The sequence below is a fragment of the Panthera pardus genome, unplaced genomic scaffold, assembly GCF_024362965.1.
Source record: "Panthera pardus isolate Hobbes unplaced genomic scaffold, ASM2436296v1 HiC_scaffold_16, whole genome shotgun sequence".
NCBI classification, from domain to species: domain Eukaryota; kingdom Metazoa; phylum Chordata; class Mammalia; order Carnivora; family Felidae; genus Panthera; species Panthera pardus.
Window position 1 is genome coordinate 157,425,346 of NW_026526721.1, and position 20,225 is coordinate 157,445,570.

Consider the following 20,225-nt stretch of genomic DNA (forward strand, 5'->3'; position numbering starts at 1 on the left):
TCTGTCTTCCCTGAGTTCCCGTGTGTGGTGCAGGAACAGCTAGCACTCATCTCCGGGCCCTGGCCCTGGCCCATTCTGAAAGTGCTCCTGTGGTTTCCCAGCCTGATCGCACCCTCTGGAACTGGGTCCTGCCTGCTGAGTTCATGAACTCTGTTTCATCCCAGCTTCTCTCCCTCCAGCACCCCTTTGCCCACCAGGGCCCCACCCTGGGCTCTGGGTACCCTGATGTCTCTGCCCTGATGTATTGCCGGGAATATCCCTGAGCAATAGAAGCTTGTCATTCCAGGGTTCTGCAGCGTACGAGTTCCTGTCTGTGGACTATACCGAGAGGAAGTGGAAAGGTCCGGCACTCAGTCAGAGAGCCGTGTACCGGAGCCTCATGCCGGAAAATTATCGCAGAGTGGCCTCATTGGGTAATGATTCTGTTCCCCAGTAACGTAGTCTGCATTCTATACGTTTTCTTTGCTATGTGCTTCTTTTTCAAGTTTTTATTGCAGAAAGCTGCAAACGTAAGACAATGTACAGAGAACAGTGTAATGAACTGTCACGCACCCATCACTCAGCTTTCGAATTATAAGCAGTGTCTTTATTTCATTTTTAATTGAGCTAGGTGGTTTGGTTAGAACTTGTAGTTGTAAGGAATAGGGAACCACTCGTGTTATTGTAAGTCCTGAGTTGTGTTACTTCAGTAAGGCTGAAGGAATGGAAACCCTGATCAAACCTGCCAGCTAGACCATCCTTTGGGAAATGGGGCCCATGGAAACTGGGCCCTGACCCAGAGCAGCACAGGGTCCTCAGCAACAACAGCAAATAATTTTTATGCCAGGGAATGTAGTAGTTGCTCCCTGCTTACCTGTTTTCTCCTTCCACGGCTACCTATTTTCTTCACTCCGAACCTTTTGTCCTCTCGTGGCATCTTCTTGATTAGACTTTCTGTTCCCTCATAATTTTTGCATGCCGTGGCTCCTAATGGCTTGGCTTCTCTCCTTGCCTCATTTCAGCTTAGAGCTCCTACTTGTTTTTATTTTCTTTATTTTGCCCCATTTCCAGTTGCAGATTTACTTAGAGAGGGACTCCAAGGGTGGTTCAGCCATTAAGTATCATCTCTATTTGGGCAAACTTTGCTCCTGGCCACAGCAGAGGCTGATGTGTAAGGTACGGAGAAGCTACCCTTGGGCCTGGTGCCCTGGTCAGTCGTGGTCTGAGATGTAATGAGACCAGTTGTCATGAGGCACAAAGCACGGCTGCCTCAGCTTCCCCTTCAGGAACGACGGAGGCGGGACAGCTTCCTGGAGGGGGATGTTTTGGGGGCAGGTTCTCTGGATGGCAAGTCTAGGACAGTAGCCAAATCTGAAGAGGGTGGGTGGGCTTAGGAGCCAAGGAGCCCGATGTCTATAACTTTCCATGTGCTAAAATGCCATGATGGGTTGTGGCCCTGCTTAAGATGTGATTAAAAGGAACCAACATTTTTGTGGTTAGCCATGACTGATTGCCTGCTTCTTCCCATCTTTTCTAGATTCCAAAGGAAAGATTGAACTGTTCAGTTTCCTATGATTCCAGATGACCAAGATACCAAAGACATATTTTGAGTCATATTTCAAATTATCGATCCCTTTCTTAATTTTCGTAGGAATGCAGTACTGCCTTCTACCAGTTCAGTGCCCCAGGGACTAGAGGACCCCCACTTTTAGAGCTCTGCTGTCCCCTGCATGCTTTTCTGAACGCATGGCTTCTCTGAATCTTGTCATTGTCCTCACACGTGAGAATCACTTTTTTTGGTCCGTTTGTTTCCTAATTGTGCTTGCCTACACTGTTTCTCATATTTGACTTGAGGTATTTGCCACTCCTTTCTCCCCTCAATATCTTTGCTGAGAACCGTGGAAGCAGACAATGGCATGGTTGGAAAGGATGTTAGAGTTCATCATTTTACTAAGTGACTTCTGTAAGATCACCCGTCTGTACAGTCTGTTCTCTTGCCCTCCAGTTGCTCTTTTTTTTTTTTCCTTTTAAGTTTATTTATTTATTTTGAGAGGGAGAGAGAACGCAAGTTGGGGAGGGGCAGAGAGAGAGGGAGAGAGCATCCCAAGCAGTCTCTGCTCGGCGTGGAGCCCAACACATGGCTCGATCCCACGACTGCAAGATCACGACCTGAACCGATATCAAGAGTCAGATGCCTAATCCACTGAGCCACTCAGGTGCCCCTGATTGCTCTTTTGAATTGGGTAATTAATTGGAGCAATTAAGAGCTATCAGGACAGAGCTCTGTCCACTCTCCCCCCGCATCGTCCTTTCCCTCTTCATCTTTCTGTCCATGAAGAAAAACTTGAGCTAGTTCCCACTTTTGTCCTGTTCTTACTGTGTCGCCTCTTACTGTGTCCCCTAATGTGAAGGTTTTTTCAGATACGTAGATCCTGATGATTCTGTTTCCTTAATAGGATGCAAAATGAATAAAAGTTGTTTTCTTCTCTCTTTTGGCAGCAAATGAGGCTAGGATGGAGTGTCCAGATTTGCCTGCAAAGCAGGAAGTTTCTAAAGGACTGGGGTCATCTGATGGGACATCAGGAGGCCTCTGTGGGGTGGTTTCTGGGGAACCAGAGGCAGGAACTGCCTGTGAAGGTGCTTTAGAGAAGCTGGAAGGGCAACCCTCAGATGAGGAAGGGAGCAGACTGGAAAGTGATTTCTTCAAACTAACACACAAGGATAAAGGTAAATCCACAAAAGATGGATGTGATGAATATAAGGATCCAAGTCTGTCCTCTAGTGCTACAGAACATCAGAGAGTTCTCAAGGGACAGAAATTTTACCAGTGTGATGAATGTGGTAAAGCTTTCAATCGGAATTCGCACTTCATTGGGCACCAGAGAATCCATACTGGAGAGAAACCCTATGAGTGTAATGAGTGTGGGAAGACTTTCAGGCAGACCTCTCAGCTCATAGTTCATCTCAGAACCCATACAGGGGAAAAACCCTATGAGTGCAGTGAGTGTGGAAAGACTTACCGACACAGCTCCCATCTTATTCAACACCAGAGACTCCATAATGGCGAGAAACCATATAAATGCAATGAATGTGCTAAAGCCTTCACTCAGAGTTCCCAACTAATTGACCACCAGAGAACCCATACTGGAGAGAAACCTTATGAATGCAATGAGTGTGGTGAGGCCTTTATTCGGAGTAAAAGTCTCGTTCGACATCAGGTACTTCATACTGGTAAGAAACCTCACAAGTGTAGTGAATGTGGGAAAGCTTTCTGTTCTAATAGAAATCTTACTGATCATCAGAGAATCCATACTGGCGAAAAGCCTTATGAGTGTAATGAATGTGGCAAGGCCTTCAGTCGGAGTAAATGTCTTATTCGACATCAGAGTCTCCACACTGGGGAAAAACCATACAAATGTAGTGAATGTGGGAAAGCCTTTAATCAGAACTCTCAACTTGTTGATCATGAGCGAATTCATACTGGAGAAAAACCTTTTGAATGTAATGAATGTGGCAAGGCGTTCAGTCTCAGTAAATGTCTTATTCGACATCAGAGACTTCACACAGGTGAAAAGCCCTATAAATGCAACGAGTGTGGAAAATCCTTCAATCAGAACTCACACCTCATTATACACCAAAGAATTCACACTGGTGAGAAGCCTTATGAATGTAATGAGTGTGGGAAGGTCTTTAGTTATAGCTCCAGTCTCATGGTACATCAAAGAACCCATACTGGGGAGAAACCCTATAAATGTAGTGATTGTGGGAAAGCCTTCAGTGACAGCTCACAGCTCATTGTACATCAGAGAGTTCACACTGGAGAGAAGCCCTACGAGTGTATTGAGTGTGGGAAAGCTTTCAGTCAGCGTTCCACTTTCAATCACCACCAGCGAACTCACATCGGAGACAAACATTCAGGTCTGGCTCGCTCACTTTCTTAAGGCATGATTTTCCAAGGAACTTTGAATTAAGCTTTTATTTATAAGAAGGATGCTCATCCTGATCTCTTAAAACTGCTCCTCAAAATGTGCCATTCTCTGCATACTTTCTGGTGGGTCATGAAGGTATAAAAGTGGGAGTCACGTGTAATCCTTTCTCAGTCTTGGTAAAGTAAGGACTACACATTTCATGTACTTATAAGTTCATTTATTTGTTTGTCCATTCTTTCATTGGATTTGTTGAGAAATCCAGTTTCTTAGTTATGTATCCCATAATCAGATTGTGTGCTTCTCAAGGACAGAGATTCTATGTTTCTTAGTGTGCTACATCTCCTCCATTTTACCATCTGCATAAGTCACTTTCCAAGTCAGATTCATCTTTTCCTTTACTCTTGGCAAAGGTTCTCCCTATATAGATTTTAATTTTTTTAACGTTTATTTAGTTTTGAAGGAGAGAGACAGGGCATGAGCAGGAAAGGGAGAGGGGCAGAGAGAAAGGGAGACACAGAATCTGAAGCAGGCTCCAGGCTCCGAGCTGTCAGCACAGAGCCTGACGACGCAGGGCTCAAATTCATGAGCTGTGAGATCATGACCTGAACCGAAGTCGGGTGTTTAAGCAACTGAGCCACCCACGTGCCCCATCCCTATAGATTTTAAGCTTCCACAATAATCCAGACCTTCATCACCTGTGTTCCCTATCTATAAAACCTTTTCTTCCTGTTTGCTAATGTATGTCCCTTAGATCCTTTCAGATCCCTCTAATCACTAAAAGGCTTTCTTGAAATCCTCTGTCATCCTTCTTAAACATCTATTTTTTTGACCTTACTGCTTCCAATTAGCTGGTGCTACAGCTGGTACAACTGTTGTTAAACTACCTTGTCAATTATTCTCAGTGTGTATGTGTATACTTTCATATCAACTTATTGTAGGCCCTTTGAGGCTAGATATGATATGTATTTCTTTTAGCATATAGATAATTTTCATATAGTAGTTGTTTAATAAATAATTTTTAAAAACTCTGTTCTCTAGGTGGACCATCCTTAAACTGGGCCTGATATCCCTGTTCTCACCCCAACTAGAGTAGAAGCTTCTAAAGATGGAAGCAGCATCTCATTGTGGAATATCACAAATGGGGGCCTTATTGAGAACTTCCCCATGTATTCTGGACATCTCACCACCATTACTTCCTTGTTGGTTTCTGGTACTTTATTGTGTTTAGGAAGTTTCCTTCTATTCCTGTTTTAGAAGAAGCAAGATAGTACAGTAGTATCCTACTCAAATCCTAGTATCCTAACTCAAATCCTGGCTTACCACTCATCTAGGGTATGTGGCCCTGGCCAAGTCACTTAGCTTCCTTGTGTGTCAGTCCTTCCATCTGTAAATTAAAGCTATGGTTGTGAGGATAAAATTAGTTCATTAGTAAGTATAAGGCATTTAGAACAGTGCTTGGCACATAGTACCCACTATAGCAATGATTACACTTAGAGTTGCTAAATTCTATCAAGTTTTTTAAAAATGTGTTGGTGTATGTCATCTATTCTTTTTGTAATTCATATTTTTTTGACAACCTTCCAAATAATTGAAGTTTCCTGGAAGTCCTGGAATAAAATCCATTTGTTTGTGATGATTTTTTTTTTTTTTTTAAATGTAGAGAACTAGATTTAATTTACTAAGGTTTGGCTGGCTTTCCAAAATGTATATGGAAAGTTTATTTCTCTTTTGTTTTCTTAAATAGTTTGCATAATGTGGGAATTATTCATTGAAGGCTAAAAATAGTGGCCAGATCCTTTTTTGAGGAGGAGGTAATTGGGAGGGACATATCTTTAGCAACATTTTGATTCTTCAGTGGTTGTACTCTTTAGATTTCTCCCTCTGTAAATTTTGGTAATACATATCCAGAAATCATTTTTACTGGACTGTTAAGTAGTGGCATAAAGGACCCCCACTTTATTTTTAAAAATTAGTGTGAATTTATACCCAGGAGATAGTTTAAGTGGTCAGATATGACAGTAAAGGTGCTAGGAGCTGGACACTTAATCGTCTTACCTCATATGCACATTATCCTCTTACCTCTTATGCACAGAAAGAAAATATTCCACACCTATACTCTACATCCCCAACCCTAATTGTTCTGCTTTTAAATCTAGTAGGAAAGGTCAAGAGACTATGGGTACTAAAAAGTTACTGAGTTAGACAATACTCAGTACCCATTTCTGTACTAAATGGGAAACATTTCTGTCAAGGCATTGACCTCCTGCTATGAAGGATACTTTCATGAAAACTTTCACTTCATGAAAACCTCTAGTTGTTAGGGACAAATTGTGAGTATTCACAAGGTAGCTTTTGCTTAATAGAAAATATCATCCTCTGATTCTAACGTTAGGACATTTTCTAGCCTGATGGGGCCTCATGGAAGCACTTGTTCCAGCTGTATAAAGAGAAGGTGTCATGTCAGCTGGCTCCAGGTAACTAATGGTACAACTATTTGATCTAGAATAGGACAATGTAGATACTCCTCACTGAACCACAATAGTCTTCCCACTAATGTATGCACAGGGCTACGTAAGATGAGGTACAGACCCCCTGTTAAGGCATGTGAATGCTTTACATGAAACCACAGTAGGAAAGAACTGTATGATGACCCACCCCTTTTCTGACCTGTGGGTCTTCCTCAAGTGTTGCTTGGTTAGGAATTGTTGGCTCATTAAAAACAATGATAATCTGATAATCTAACAGGCTTTTCCCCCAGATCCCTTCCAGTTGCATTGTCTTCTATATGGATGATACATTTACAGATACTCAGTTTCCCAACTGAATGCCAACTTGGTGCCATATGGATTGTGGATGGAGATGAACAGAGTCAATAGTTATCCAATATTTGGCTATGGTGAGATTATTAGACAAAGTAATCACAGGACAATATATATTCCCCTTAGACTGAAGAGGGAGTGGTAACCATAGCTGCATGCTCAGGGCCATGGGGCACAAATGTACATGGTCAGTCTTTAGATTGTATACATTAATTATATACTTTGAGTCCCATTTTGGAAAAAATTGAAAAATGTTATATCCCCTTACTGAGACTCTATGTTGCTGTCTATGTCTGTGACTGTCTATGTTGCTTCCCAAGGGTGGAGGGGCCAAAACAAATGCAATTACATCATAACTGTAGCAGCCCTGGCAAGTCATAGAGCATGTCCTGATGTCAAGAAGACACCACCAGTGAAACTCTCCAGTCAGCATTCAGGCTGCTTTGGCAGTGAGCAAAAATTGCTGACACTCAAGCTTTTCCTTGGGAACCACCACACTGGTGCCCTTAGGATTTGGGATGTATGCGGTCTATTACAGGGGCCATTTATGGAAAAGGTGGTCATGGCAGCTGCCATGGTGCTAAATATTAAACCACTAACAACTGTATTCTCTGAGCTGTATGTTTATTATGGACATCTATCCTAGTGAGCACTGGAGCAATGATAGTTGTGGTTTTTCTTTAAGAGACCTTAGAGAGCCACGTGGGAAAAACTAGACAATTCACCTCGTCTCCGGGGTTCCCTAAGTTTTCTTCTGAGAGTGAACATGTGGGATACTTGAACAGTAGGATCAGGAACAGCTGGGCAATTCCCAACCGTCTGCAGGAATAAGAGAAGTTGCACATCTGGTCAGGGGCCTCTGATTTGTCCAGAGCAATATGCTAGAGTCAAAGTTAATGAACAGCTTGTATTGGGGCAGAGGTAAAGGTGTGCCCCTACCTGCCCTGTCCCAAACAAGAATCTTTATGCATTCATCTATCAATAGCACGTTTATTCATCTATCAATGGACACAGATTGCTTCCATATCTTGGCTATTGTATATAATGCTACAATAAATATAGGGGTGCATATATCACTCGAAGTGAAGTATCTTGATCCTTTCTAACAGCCTGAGAGACCTATATTCAAATAGGCTGAATTTCCAAAGGGAAGCATTGCATTATCACTATTTTGACCAATAAAGTAAGACCTGAAAAACTGGATATTGACTTCATTTACCCAAATATGAGTTGGAATTTCTTTAGCTGGCAAATGTCATGATAAAGATGGAAATGCTGAATATTTAGGCAATTGTAACCCTCAAAATACCCTGATTCTGAACAGTGATGTCATTTTGGACCGAGTGAATAGATTTTTGTCGGAAAAAAAGAACACGCTTATAGATAAAGGCAACAAATTGAATGAGGGGCACTGAAATTTGTATTTCTTTTAAGTTTATTTATCTTAGAGAGCACACACTAGCAGGGGAGGATCAGAGAGAGAGAGAGAATCCCAACCAGGCTCCACACTGACAGTACAGAGCCCAAGGTGGGGCTTGATCCCATGAACTGTGAGATCATGACCTGAGCTGAAATCAAGAGTCAGATGCTTGGGGTGCCTGGGTGGCTCAGTTGGTTAAGCATCCAACTTTGGCTCAGATCATGATCTCATGGTTCATGAGTTCAAGCCCTGCATCAGGCTGCCTGCTGTCAGCACAGAGCCCACTTCAGATCCCCTGTCCCCCTATGTCTGCTCCTCCCCACTTCTCAAAAATAAACATAAAAAAAAAAAAAGATGCTTAACTGATGGAGCCACCCAGGCACCCCTGGAACTTGTATTTTTAACATGGGTCCAACTGATTCTTATGCTTTCTAAAATTTGAGAACAACTGGGCTAGAATATTAAGGAGAGTAATCATTACCTCCTGGGACCAAATGTAGAGTTACCATGTTGAATCAGAATTAATGACCCCTCCCTCAAATAAAAGAATACATGAAAAGTTAGACTTAATTGGTCATAACTGTCTTAATGTACATGAATATTTTTCTTAAGTGTTTCTTGATATTGTGACAATAGTGTCATGGACCTGAGTTTTTCGTCCAGGATCAACTAGGGGGCATGAACTTGTGTAAGTCTTATCATTTCTCTGAATCTCTGTTTCTCAGTCTCCTTCTTGAAATATGACAGGGTTGCTGTTTCACCTACATGAGCTAATGGATAAGAGAGCTCCTGGTACACTCTTATTCCAACTGCCTGTTTGACATTTTCACTTGGATGTCTAGTTGACATCTTTCACTTAACACATCCAAAATAAAACTATTGATCCTTTTCCCTAAAACCATTCTTCTTTCAGTCTACTCTATTTCTAAAAGGCAAACTTACTCTGGTTGCTCACATCAGTGACTGTAGAGTCATCCTTAACCAACAACGAATTCATTAGCAAATCATGTTGACCATGCCTTCAAAATATAGTTGACCCTTGAACAACACAGGTTGGAATGGGTCCATTTATATGTGTTTTTTTTCCCCCAGTAAATTTACTGGAAAAACTCGGAGATGTGGGCAATTTGAGAAAACTCACAGAAGAACTGTGTAGCCTGGGAATACAAAAAAATTTTAGGAAAAAATTGGTATCATTGTAAGAATTCAGTACATAATACATATAACCTACAGAAGTATGAATTGACTTATCTGTAAGGCTTCTGGTCAACAGGCTTAACACTAGCTAAGTTTGGGGGGAGTCAAAAGTGATATGTGGATTTTTTACTGCACAGGGTCAGTGACCCTAACCCCTGCATTGTTCAGGCATCAGCTTTATACGCAGAAGCATTTCTCATCACCTCTATCATTTCTAAACTAATCCAAGCCTTCATCGTTTCTCATCTGGAATACTACAATAGCCTCAACCTCCCAGCTTCTACTCTCACCCGCCTACAGACTATTCTCAACAGAGCAGCTAAAGCAAAATTTTAAAACGTTATGCCATCTAGTGAAATGTCCATGTCAGGTTTTTGTCAGAATGACCCGGGAATACCAGCAAGAAATTTGCAGAATTTGTGGGAACAAGTTTCTTGGCTTCTTTTGTATCTAATACCTAATAAACCTTGAATATGTGGCAAGAAAAGAAAAAGGTAAGATCATGTCACTCCTTGGTTCCCAAACCCTCCAATATTATTTGTGGCACATCCAAAGTCCTTATGGTCTATAAGGACTGAAATGTGTGCCTCACCTCCCTCCTGATTACAAGGCCTTTGCTCCTGATTGTTCCCTTTGTTAGGAATACTCTTCCCCCAGAGGTATTTATTTATCATTGCATCCCTTGACTCGAAAGTAAGCCTCACGAGGCAGCGAGTTCATTTTCTTCACTACCTCATCTGCAGCGTCTAAAACAGTGACATAGTAGGCACGCAATACGTATTTTTATACGCTGCGGGTAAGCGGTAACTGCACCTGGCTTGGAGGCTGAAAGGCACGGGATCTGTGGAAGGAAAGACGAACGTGACTTCGGGGAGCCTCTCGGGTAGAGAAGGGCTTCCCAGTTGATTGGTTCCTCTTCCCGCCCTAACCAAGTCTCTCCCTGGCTCCACCCCTTTTGGAGCCCTCGAGAGTTAATCTTCCGCACTCCCCCAGCCCTTGCATCCTCCCAGCCAATGCCCGGGCAAAAACTGCGGGAGGCGGGGCAAGAGGTCTCCTGAGGGGGCGGGAGGCTCCAGCCTCCGGGACACAGAGATGCGGAAACCTCCAGATGCCTAGAAGGGCCGGAGGGTGAGGATGGGGGTTAGCGGGGAGTCCGTGACGCAGTTCCTTCTCCGCTGTGTTCCAAGATGTGGGTCGGGCGCTTTCGGTGAGGGGTATGTGGCAGGCTGGCGTGGGGGCTCGGTCCGCGTTCTGGGAGTGGGTGGGGCCACCGCCCGGGAGCCGGGCCTCCTTGAGGGCAGCACGCTCGGCGACAGGGAGGAGGTGTCTACTTGGGTCGTTGTGGGCCTCGCCGTGGGCCTCTTCCTCCCCGCGTTCGGTGCTGCCCCTTTGTCCGGGGTCTCCTTTCTCACTCCGCGTAGCTGCTCGCTCTGACCGAGCTCATAGTGGTGACAGAACTTTGTCATCCCCGCCCCTAGTCAGCAGGCTGCCCTGGTCACAGCAGTCGAGATCCCAGCCAGGCTCATAGGACTCCACCACCCGTCTTCAACACCGGTTTGAATCGGAACACCGGTCCGTTCCCCGCTGTGTTCCCAGGAAGGAAAGGAACTCAGGAGGACAGGGTTTTCCCGAAGGTTGCTCGCTCATCCATCCATTCATTCATTCATTCATTCATTCATTCAACAAATCCTCAAGTACCTACCACTAGATGCTAGGTCCTGTGGTTACAGTTGTGCACAAAACAGAGGTATTTTCTGGTAGGGAAGAGATGGAATAAGCTTGAAGGGTTAGAAGCAGAGTCTGGGAATCTGGAGAGGTTGAAAACAAAACGAATTGTGAGGGCCAGTAACTCTCAGAAATAGGTAATTGTTAAAAAAACAAGAAACAAGAAAACATTCTCCTCTTATCCTCCCTTTAATTAAGGGCTTAGTTTTCTCTTTAAAGATACTTGACTCAGCAAGGTTCCCTTCTCATCCCTCTGCTGCAGACGTCTGCTGGAAAAAGTTGGGTTGCAGTTGGAATTTATTTTGCGGTTAGAGAAGAATATGGGAATTTTTAGATATCAAACAGAACAAGTGAAAAGCAGCAACTGTAGTTTGATAGAATGAGGGTTACCTTCAGACGCAGATTTGCCTCTCACCTGCTGCACAACCTTTGTCAAGTCACTCAGCCTCTGGGAGCTTCATTTCCTCATCTTCAGAGTGGGAATTATCACCCTTACTGCTCACAGTTCTTTGGGAAAGGAAGGTGCCCAGTATGTGACACTGCCCTGAGTGTCCACTGGGAGTTGAGCTCTCCGAGAACTCAATCATTTCTGTCTGTTTACAGTGATTCAGCATCCCATTAGGAACTTCCACACCAAACTCAAGGAAGAGATCAGGCAAGATTTGTGCTGGGCAGATCTTTGGAGTGAGGCTGTCTGTGCTGGGCAGGTGAGACCTGTGCTGTGAAATTTGTTATCTGGGGACAGGAATCCTACATGCTAGAGAAAGGGGACCACAGCTGAAAGGGAGCGTTTCTGGATGGCTATTTACTGAGGAGGAAAGAAGCAGAGAAGTGGGAGTGGGGCCTCTGGACCTTGAGGAATAGAGTTTGGGGATGGGAGGAAAGGTAATATAGTTGAACTCAAATTTGGGCGTCAGGAGACTTGGACTTGAGCCGCAGCTTTCCTCTAAGTTTCGGTCTCCCCATCACGGCATTTTAATATAGGACACCAGGAGGTCTGGACGATCTGTTCTAGCTCTGACATTCTGAGAATCTCTGCCTAGGTCAGTTTCTCAGGGAACTGGGGCCCCTGGATGGCCCCGTTGCGACAGCATTGCTGAGATTGCAAATATACTGTCACGGTGTTCAGACAAGTATGAAGGACTAAAGGGATGAACAAGTGGAGGTCAGATGCGATCCTCACCGTCCCTACACCCAGATTGAATTAAAATCTTAAATTTGTTTAACATTTCAAATCATACAACATTTACTTAGCCCTCTTTGTGCTAGGAACTTTGTGGGATCCACATATGAATACCATGGGCCTTGCTCTTTGGGGCTTAGAGCTGAGTGTGTACTTGTGAGGCAGAGTGACACAGGCATACACCCAATTAATTCTAGTATAAAGCAACTCTAGTTTATATTACAGATTTGTTAAGGTGTTTCCTCGAAGTACAGAGATTTCTATATGGTAAAATCTATCCAGTTTGGCCATGACGTCAGGCTTTGTTTTATGTTTAAGGCACAGGCCTTTTTCTTCCTGAGGTCAAGTAGTTCCTCTGATATTTTTTCCCAGTTCTTTTATTTTTTTTCCTTTCAGTTAAAAAAAAAATTGTTTTATTTATTTTTGAGAGAGAGAGAGAGTGGGGGAGGGGCAGGGCAGAGGAGGACAGAGGATCTGAAGCAGGCTCTGTGCTGACAGCAGTGAGCCTAATGCGGGGCTCAAACTCACAAACCATGAGATCATGACCTGAGCTGAAGTTGGACGCTCAACTGACTGAGCCCCCAGGTGCTCCTTCCTTTCGATTTTTTTGAAATTTATTTATTTACTTATTTATTTATTTGAGAGAGAGGGTGCAAGTGAGTGAGAGGCAGAAAGAGAGAGGGAGAAAGAGCTAGACAGAGAGACCCATGAAGGGCAGAGAGAGAGATGGGTGGGGGGGAAGCAGGGCTCACCTGAAGTGGGGCTTGAGCTCACTGGATGTGGGACTTGAATTCATGAACCGTGACACCATGACCTGAGCTGAAGTCAGATGCTTAACTGACAGCCACCCAGGCACCCTCATTTTTATCTTTCATTCATCTGTCTGTCTGGAATATTCAGGTGTTCCCTCTTATTCCTCACCCCATTGCAGCCAATCAGTAACCAAGGGCCATGTGACCACTGCTCAGAGTGACCTGAACAGGCAGGTGATGTGGCGAATTAAGGGAATACAACATCCCAAGGTAAAACCTCTTTCTCTTTCTCTTTCTGCTCTTTGTGAATTTCTCACAGCCTGAACTGAATGGTGGTCCTGAGATCAGAACACTCACCCATCCATCTCAGGGATTTGTGGGTCAGAAATCTGGGGGGGCCTCATTGGTTCTCATCCGTTTACCAGTTGTCTGAGAGTGTGCTTTTATGCACAGTTGCTTGGGTATCTCTAGTGTCCTGCTGGCTCTGTGGTCTCCTCTATCCCTGCTCCTACTTCTCCAGCCAAGAGTTCACTTTCCCTCCTAGTTTTCTGAGGGAATTTTCCATCCAGTCAGGCAGAGGACAAATAGTTAGGTTTCCATTTGACCAGTTTCTCCTCGGATTGGCCCTCCCTGATCTGATAAGTCTTGCTTCCTTCTCCGGTCCCCCAGAACTGCCCTGGGTTTCCTTATGCACATCCTTGTGCATTTCTCTTTCTCCCTTCCTACTCTTCTAACCCAAATCTCCATCTCAGTGAGCTTATACTTTCTCATGACTTCCTCTGTCACCTCTTATTCTTAAATTTGCATTCCTGACATATTCTTCCTCTTCTTATCTGAAGTGTTTTCCTACATCTTCATCTTTCTCAGTGACACTACCATTATAGATATTTAGACCTGGATCTGATAACCTTGAATTCTCTCTTTTAGTCATCCTCTGTATCTAGTCTGATAAAAGTGTATGCTTTCCTGGAAACAGCTGGACTTCATTGTTCTCTATCCTGTATTTATCCTAGACTGGGGTCTGACTATCTCATTCATTTGTTCATTCATTCAACAAACATTTATTGGGCACCTAGAAAGTGGCAGACCCTCTAATGGTCACCCATACTGCATTCCTAAAGTTGTCTCTCAACTCATTTCCCTTCCTCCATTCCTTTTTTTCACCTCTAACCCATCCAGGCTAATCTTCCTAAAGCATTTTTTTTTTTTTTTTAAGATTTTTATTTGAAGTGTAGTTGACATACAATATTATACCCTAAAGCATTCTATTCCCAATTTCACTTTTATGTAGGATGATAGAAAACTTATTGTTCAAACTTGGTATACTTTTGTTAGTTAAGGGGGCTGCCGTTAATGATGCTGGAATAGCAAGTATAAACCAGCACTGTTCTGGGACAACCAGGATATATGAGCACCCTACTCCTAGGTAGCGTCTCTTGGATTATTTCTTTTTATGTCCCTCAAATGCGACTCATAGGATACCCAGCTGCCTCTCTCCAGTTTTCTACTTCATGCTGAGAGAAATATTAATGTGCTGGGATGTGGAGGGAAGTATGGGGACGAGGGACAATGAATGATAATGCTTGAAAAACTGTATTCTTGACAAGTGAGAGTGAGAGAGAACAGCAAGGTAGAAAAAGAATATAGAATCGGGAAAGAAAATGAGAATGGTTGGTACTCGTTTCAAATTATATATCAAATATATAATATATATTAAATTATATCCATATATACCCCATAATTTCAGCGTTCAGGCTCATATGACTTCAGGCAACGTAATTTTTTCATTCCTTTATTTGTTCGTGAAAAAAACTTTTTTTTAGTGCCTACTATATGCCTGGAACTGTGCTAGATGCTGGGAAGACAAAGGTGAACAAAATGGACAGAATTCCCGCCATCGTGAAGCTATGTGATAGTGTAATCTCCCACCTATTTCTAAGTACACTGGCCCTGTGCAAGTCATTTCCCATTTCCTTCTGAGGAAACAATTCCTTCCTCTTCTGGGGCTCAGCCAAAGGTTTGCCTTTTTAAGGCACCTTTCTCCGAGCATTCCTGGCCCCAATAATCACTCCCTTCCCTAGCCCCCTTCACCTCCTAATTGGGTACTTCATAAATTTTAATTTGGTCTCTTAGTTTTTTGCCATTTATTCTATTGTAAGCTCCTTAAAGGTAGGTGTGATACTTTATGCTTATATTAGTGTGCCCAAGCTGCCGTAACAAAATTCCATAGACTGGGTAATTTAAACAACAGACATTCCTTTTCTCACAGTTCTGGAGCCTGGAAGCCTAAGATTAAGGTGATCACCTGATTCAGTTTCTGGTAAGGACTTAGGACTCTCTTTCTGGCTTATAGATGGCCACCTTCTTACTGTGTGCTCATATGGCTGTCCTCAGTTTGTTGGGGGGAGGGGAGGCAGGAGTGGAAACAAAAGTGAGCTCTCTCTCATGTCTTATTGAAAGGACACACTAATCCTGTCAGATCAAGGTTCCACTCTTATGATCTCATTTAACCTTAATTACATCCTTAGAGGTCACATCTTCTAATACAGTCATATTGGGGATTAGCCATGTAAATACCTGGCTATTAACATTTTCCATCGATACCTCTTTCTTGAAAGCCACAACAAGATCTTTTCCATAGCAGCCTTGAACAATAGAATAGTTATGTCACTAGCTAACTGGGAAGCTTCAGATCAGTCATGCCTAGAAATGAGACATACTGGCTTCAAGGCATTGTCTCGTTCTGAATCTCTAAAATCCTTTGTTCTAGTAGTTATGGGAATCCATTCCTCTAAAGTCATTTCCCAACTTTTCCTAAGTAATACTTATAAAAAGATACTTATTAAAAATACAAGTTAGCAGAACACAGTTTGCTTAGCAAGATTAGAGCCCTCAATAGCAGTAAATATATAAACTTACCCACTTCTTCATCCATCCATTCATTCATACTACCGAGAGTGTGTATTTTCTACTTTTAGTTTGTATTTTTCTCCTTTTCTGCAATAATGCTTTTAAAAATTTTCCCTGTTAGATCCAAAACAGAGATTTGTACAAAGTAGAATGCTCAGTAATTACTACTTTAAAGCGTGTATGAAGAAAAGTTTCAGAGAAGATTACAAATGAAAAAACAACTCAAAAAGAACCATCAACTTTCTCAGAGAGAATTTTGGAAGTGGCTTCACTTACTGTCTGACTCTGCTTTGCAGGCCTCTAGCTTCTTACTGATTTTCTTCCTGTTTGATTAGGAGGGGTAGCGGCAGCTGGATGTGAGTGTGCTTCAGGATCCTGACAAGAGTCCGCCCCCTTACCATCATTTTCTCTGCCTCCCCCTTATATCATCGGCACAAGTTCGTATGTATGTGTCCCTGTATGGCATCAGTGGCACCTATGTTCCTGAGATATGAACTCTAACCTCAGTTGGAGGTTCTCATCCTTCCTCGCTGGTCTTGAGCACTCACCATTGGACATGCTTCTCCTTCAGAGAGTGTGACTCAGTTTATCACAAAGCTATGAGACAATGGAAACTGGTCAAACTTTTATGAAAGGCAAAGGCAGTACTGCAAAACAATTTCATTTCTTCTGACTCAATAACTCACTTGTAGAGCTTTTATCCTAGGAATATATTTCAGTAGGAAGAAAACTTTGTTTAAGTGATCATGATAGGGGCTCCTGGGTGGCTCAGTCGGTTAAGGGTCCAACTCTTGGTTTCTGCTCAGGTCGTGATCTTACGATTTGTGGGATTGAGCCCCAAGTTGGGCTTTGTGCTGACAGCGTGGGACCTGCTTCAGATTCTCTCTCTCCCTTACTCTCTGCCCCTTCCCCATGCTTTCTTTTTCTCTCTCAAAAATAAATTAATAGACTTAAAAAAAAGTGATCATGATAGCATTATTGACAGTGGTTAAACCTCAGGGAGCAACAGAAATGTCTGACACTAGCAAAATTGTAGGTAAATGATAATGAATTCAGTTGGCAGTGTATTATATAGTCATAAAATGATCTTATGATTAAATAGCAATGTGGAAGATTACGTATGAAAACTTGGAGAAGTAGGATACAAAATTATATCTACCATATATTTGTGATTATATGACTATAAATATGGACAAGTCTGGAAAGGAACATAGTAAAAGGAACATTAATTATGTGTTCGTATCATGCAGTCATCTTTCTGTTTTCTTTTTATGACCCAATCTTCTCCATATTTGAGATATGCAAGGATTACCTGTATGTCCCAAGTTTCATGTTAAATTCTTTGGGAAGTTCCTGCTCATTCCTGACATGGGTTTCATGTATTGGCCCCTTTTGGTTGTGCCGTCTCCTACTTTCACCCTTTTGCCACTATTAGATACTTTACCATTGTATCATTCAAGGTCTTATCAGAGTTTCCCGTGCCATATTTTAGCTAATCCTCTTCCCCCCCTCAGCCTCTGAGTTTCACACTGTAGATTTAGTGATAGCTTGTCAGAGTGGTAGCTTGATGAGAAGCGGAATGAGCACATGTGGCTAGATTCAGCTACAGAGCAATCCCTACAAAGTAGGCTATGGTGTGACTAGGCTCCAGTAGGCTCTGGTATTAGAAGAACTGTGTTACCCCTTATTAAGACAGGTCTTAAGAACAGAGATGTGTATAGGGGCCTCATACCTGGACTTAGACCAAAACATGAAATCTTAGTCATACCCCAAGACAATCTCAGTTGCTGATCATTGAAACAATTCTTGAGCATCTGTTTTGTGCCAGCCACTATATCATTGGTATTAGGGGAATCGGTCAGCAAGAACTAAAAGCCAAACTATTTTGAAGAGCTGGTAAACTAAGGATCTTTCAGTTCATTTTGTCTAGGGACCAGATGAGGAGCTAGTTAGATGACTCCAATTCTGGGAGTAGAGTATAAGATAGGAGGAAACCAGGGTGGATTTTATATTACTCATTGCTGATCCTGATCCTGGACCTGTTGGGTTCCTGTCCTGTCTTCCCTTAAGCCTTTACCTCGGCCTCTGGGTCTACCCTTATTTTTCTCATCTTATTTGTAATCAGTTCTCTCTGACTTTGAACACTTCCTCTTCCTTGTAAGGCCCTGTGATCTACCACATCTTGTTATCTTTGGATAATTCTCCTTCCTCTAGTGTAGAGAATGGGTGATATGTGCAATTTCTCTTTCTCCTGTCAGATGGTGAAACTGGGACTGAGGAGGTGTTGATTCCAAAGTATCATTCCTGAAAAGTCAGAATCTCACACTTTGAAGAGAACTCCACAGAGGTGTTGCCAGGGAAGTCAAAATTTAGAAAGCTCCTCTGAAAGGAAAGAGAAGACTCAAGAGGCCAATGTGATGCTTCAGGCAAGAGAAAATGAGGAGAAAGACCAGAAACTTCAGACATAAGACAGTTAAAGACAATAAAACACTTACAGAAGTGAGTGAGCAAGAATCTGAAAAAGATGGTAGTCAGTGCTTGGATACTGCAACAAACATGAAAATCCATGCTGGAAAGAGACAGTATGTATGTACTGAGTGTGGGAAAGCCTTTAGTCAGAGTGCAAACCTTACAGTACATGAGAGAATCCACACAGGGGAGAAACCCTATAAGTGTAAAGAGTGTGGAAAAGCCTTCAGTCATAGCTCCAACCTTGTGGTTCATCGGAGAATCCACACTGGACTGAAGCCCTACACATGCAGTGAATGTGGGAAATCTTTCAGTGGTAAGTCACACCTCATTCGGCACCAGGGAATCCATAGTGGGGAGAAAACTTATGAATGTAAGGAGTGTGGGAAAGCCTTTAGTCGGAGTTCAGGTCTTATTTCACATCACAGAGTTCATACTGGGGAGAAGCCCTACACTTGTATCGAGTGTGGGAAAGCCTTTAGCCGTAGTTCAAACCTTACTCAACACCAGAGAATGCACAAAGGAAAAAAAGTTTACAAGTGTAAGGAGTGTGGGAAAATATGTGTCTCTAATACAAAGATTATGGACCATCAAAGAATTCACACAGGGGAGAAGCCTTACGAATGTGATGAATGTGGAAAAGCTTTCATTTTAAGGAAGACCCTTACTGAACATCAGAGACTTCACCGTAGAGAGAAACCTTACAAGTGTAATGAATGTGGGAAAGCTTTTACTTCTAATCGAAACCTTATTGATCATCAGAGAGTTCACACTGGCGAGAAACCCTATGAATGTAATGAATGTGGAAAAGCCTTCAGACAGACTTCTCAAGTTATTCTACATTTGAGAACCCACACTAAGGAGAAACCCTATAAATGTTGTGAATGTGGGAAAGCCTACCGTTATAGCTCACAGCTTATTCAACACCAGAGAAAACATAACGAGGAGAAGGAAACCTCATAAATGACATGTATTGTGGATAGTAGGCCTAACTGCTACTTTTTGGAAAAACAGGCTTTCATTGTTATCAACCTTAATTCAATTTCTGAGACTCCATACGGGGGAAGTTACCAGAAGTAGACAAAGATTAACAAAGGGATATTCATGCCAGCATCATACATAACTGAAGGAAGAGAACTAGATTTTCAGTAACACTGGGTTTAAGTGAATAATGGTCTATCCACATGACGGTTTTGCAGCCATTATAAACATTTTTAAAGAATATTTAATGCCATTATTTGTATAAAATGGAAGATAAAGAAATTATTTGTATAAAATGGAAGATAAAGAAAAAACAAGTTTGATCCAAATTAAAAAAAAAAAAAAAAGATTTACGTATAGGAGAAAAATGAGAATGAAATAATACCAAACCAAAATGTTAACAGTGATTGCCATTGGGTGATAGAATTATAGGCGAATTCTATTTTCTTCCATATACTTTTCTATGCTTCTTAAAGACTTTTGTACAATGAGAATGTACTACTTTTATATTCAGGAAAGTACAGTATTTTTTTAATTGCAATGAGTATACATGCTCATTTTCACTCAGCAGTGTTAGGAAGGTGTGTAGAACATAGACCCTAAACTCATGGGATTCCACCTTAATACTGGCACTTAGTAGCAGTGGAACCATGAGGAGGTCGTTTCCTTTTAGAGCCTATTTCCTGTTTATTAAGTCATAAACACTAGATATTGATCTTTTGCAGTTTTAGAATAAGCTGACTTTACAGGCTGTCAACATGGTGTATAATCCACTTAATCACTGTTAGGTTAAAAGAACAGCAAAAATTCACTATATTCTCTCCCACAGTTGTTGAAGGATCTGCAGATAATAGAGGCTTC

At 42.3% G+C, this 20,225-nt stretch overlaps 1 protein-coding gene across 5 annotated transcripts in view; it reads left to right on the forward strand.

Annotated features, from left to right (window-relative positions):
• Positions 1-19,605, forward strand: part of LOC109248676 (zinc finger protein 660) — a 27,887-nt gene extending 8,282 nt beyond the window's left edge. The window contains exons 6-8 of one of the 5 annotated variants that reach the window (XM_019418522.2): positions 287-413; positions 2,479-3,891; positions 18,496-19,605. In XM_019418522.2, the coding sequence (XP_019274067.1) occupies positions 287-413; positions 2,479-3,891; positions 18,496-19,346 (2,391 nt within the window). In that variant the 3' untranslated portion in view covers positions 19,347-19,605. Of the gene's footprint in view, positions 1-286; positions 414-1,516; positions 1,990-2,478; positions 9,046-14,904; positions 15,325-18,172 lie in introns of those variants that run through there. The other 4 variants (XM_019418511.2, XM_019418521.2, XM_019418508.2 and 1 more) reach the window with 4 other exon arrangements.
• The last annotated feature ends 620 nt before the right edge of the window (positions 19,606-20,225 follow it).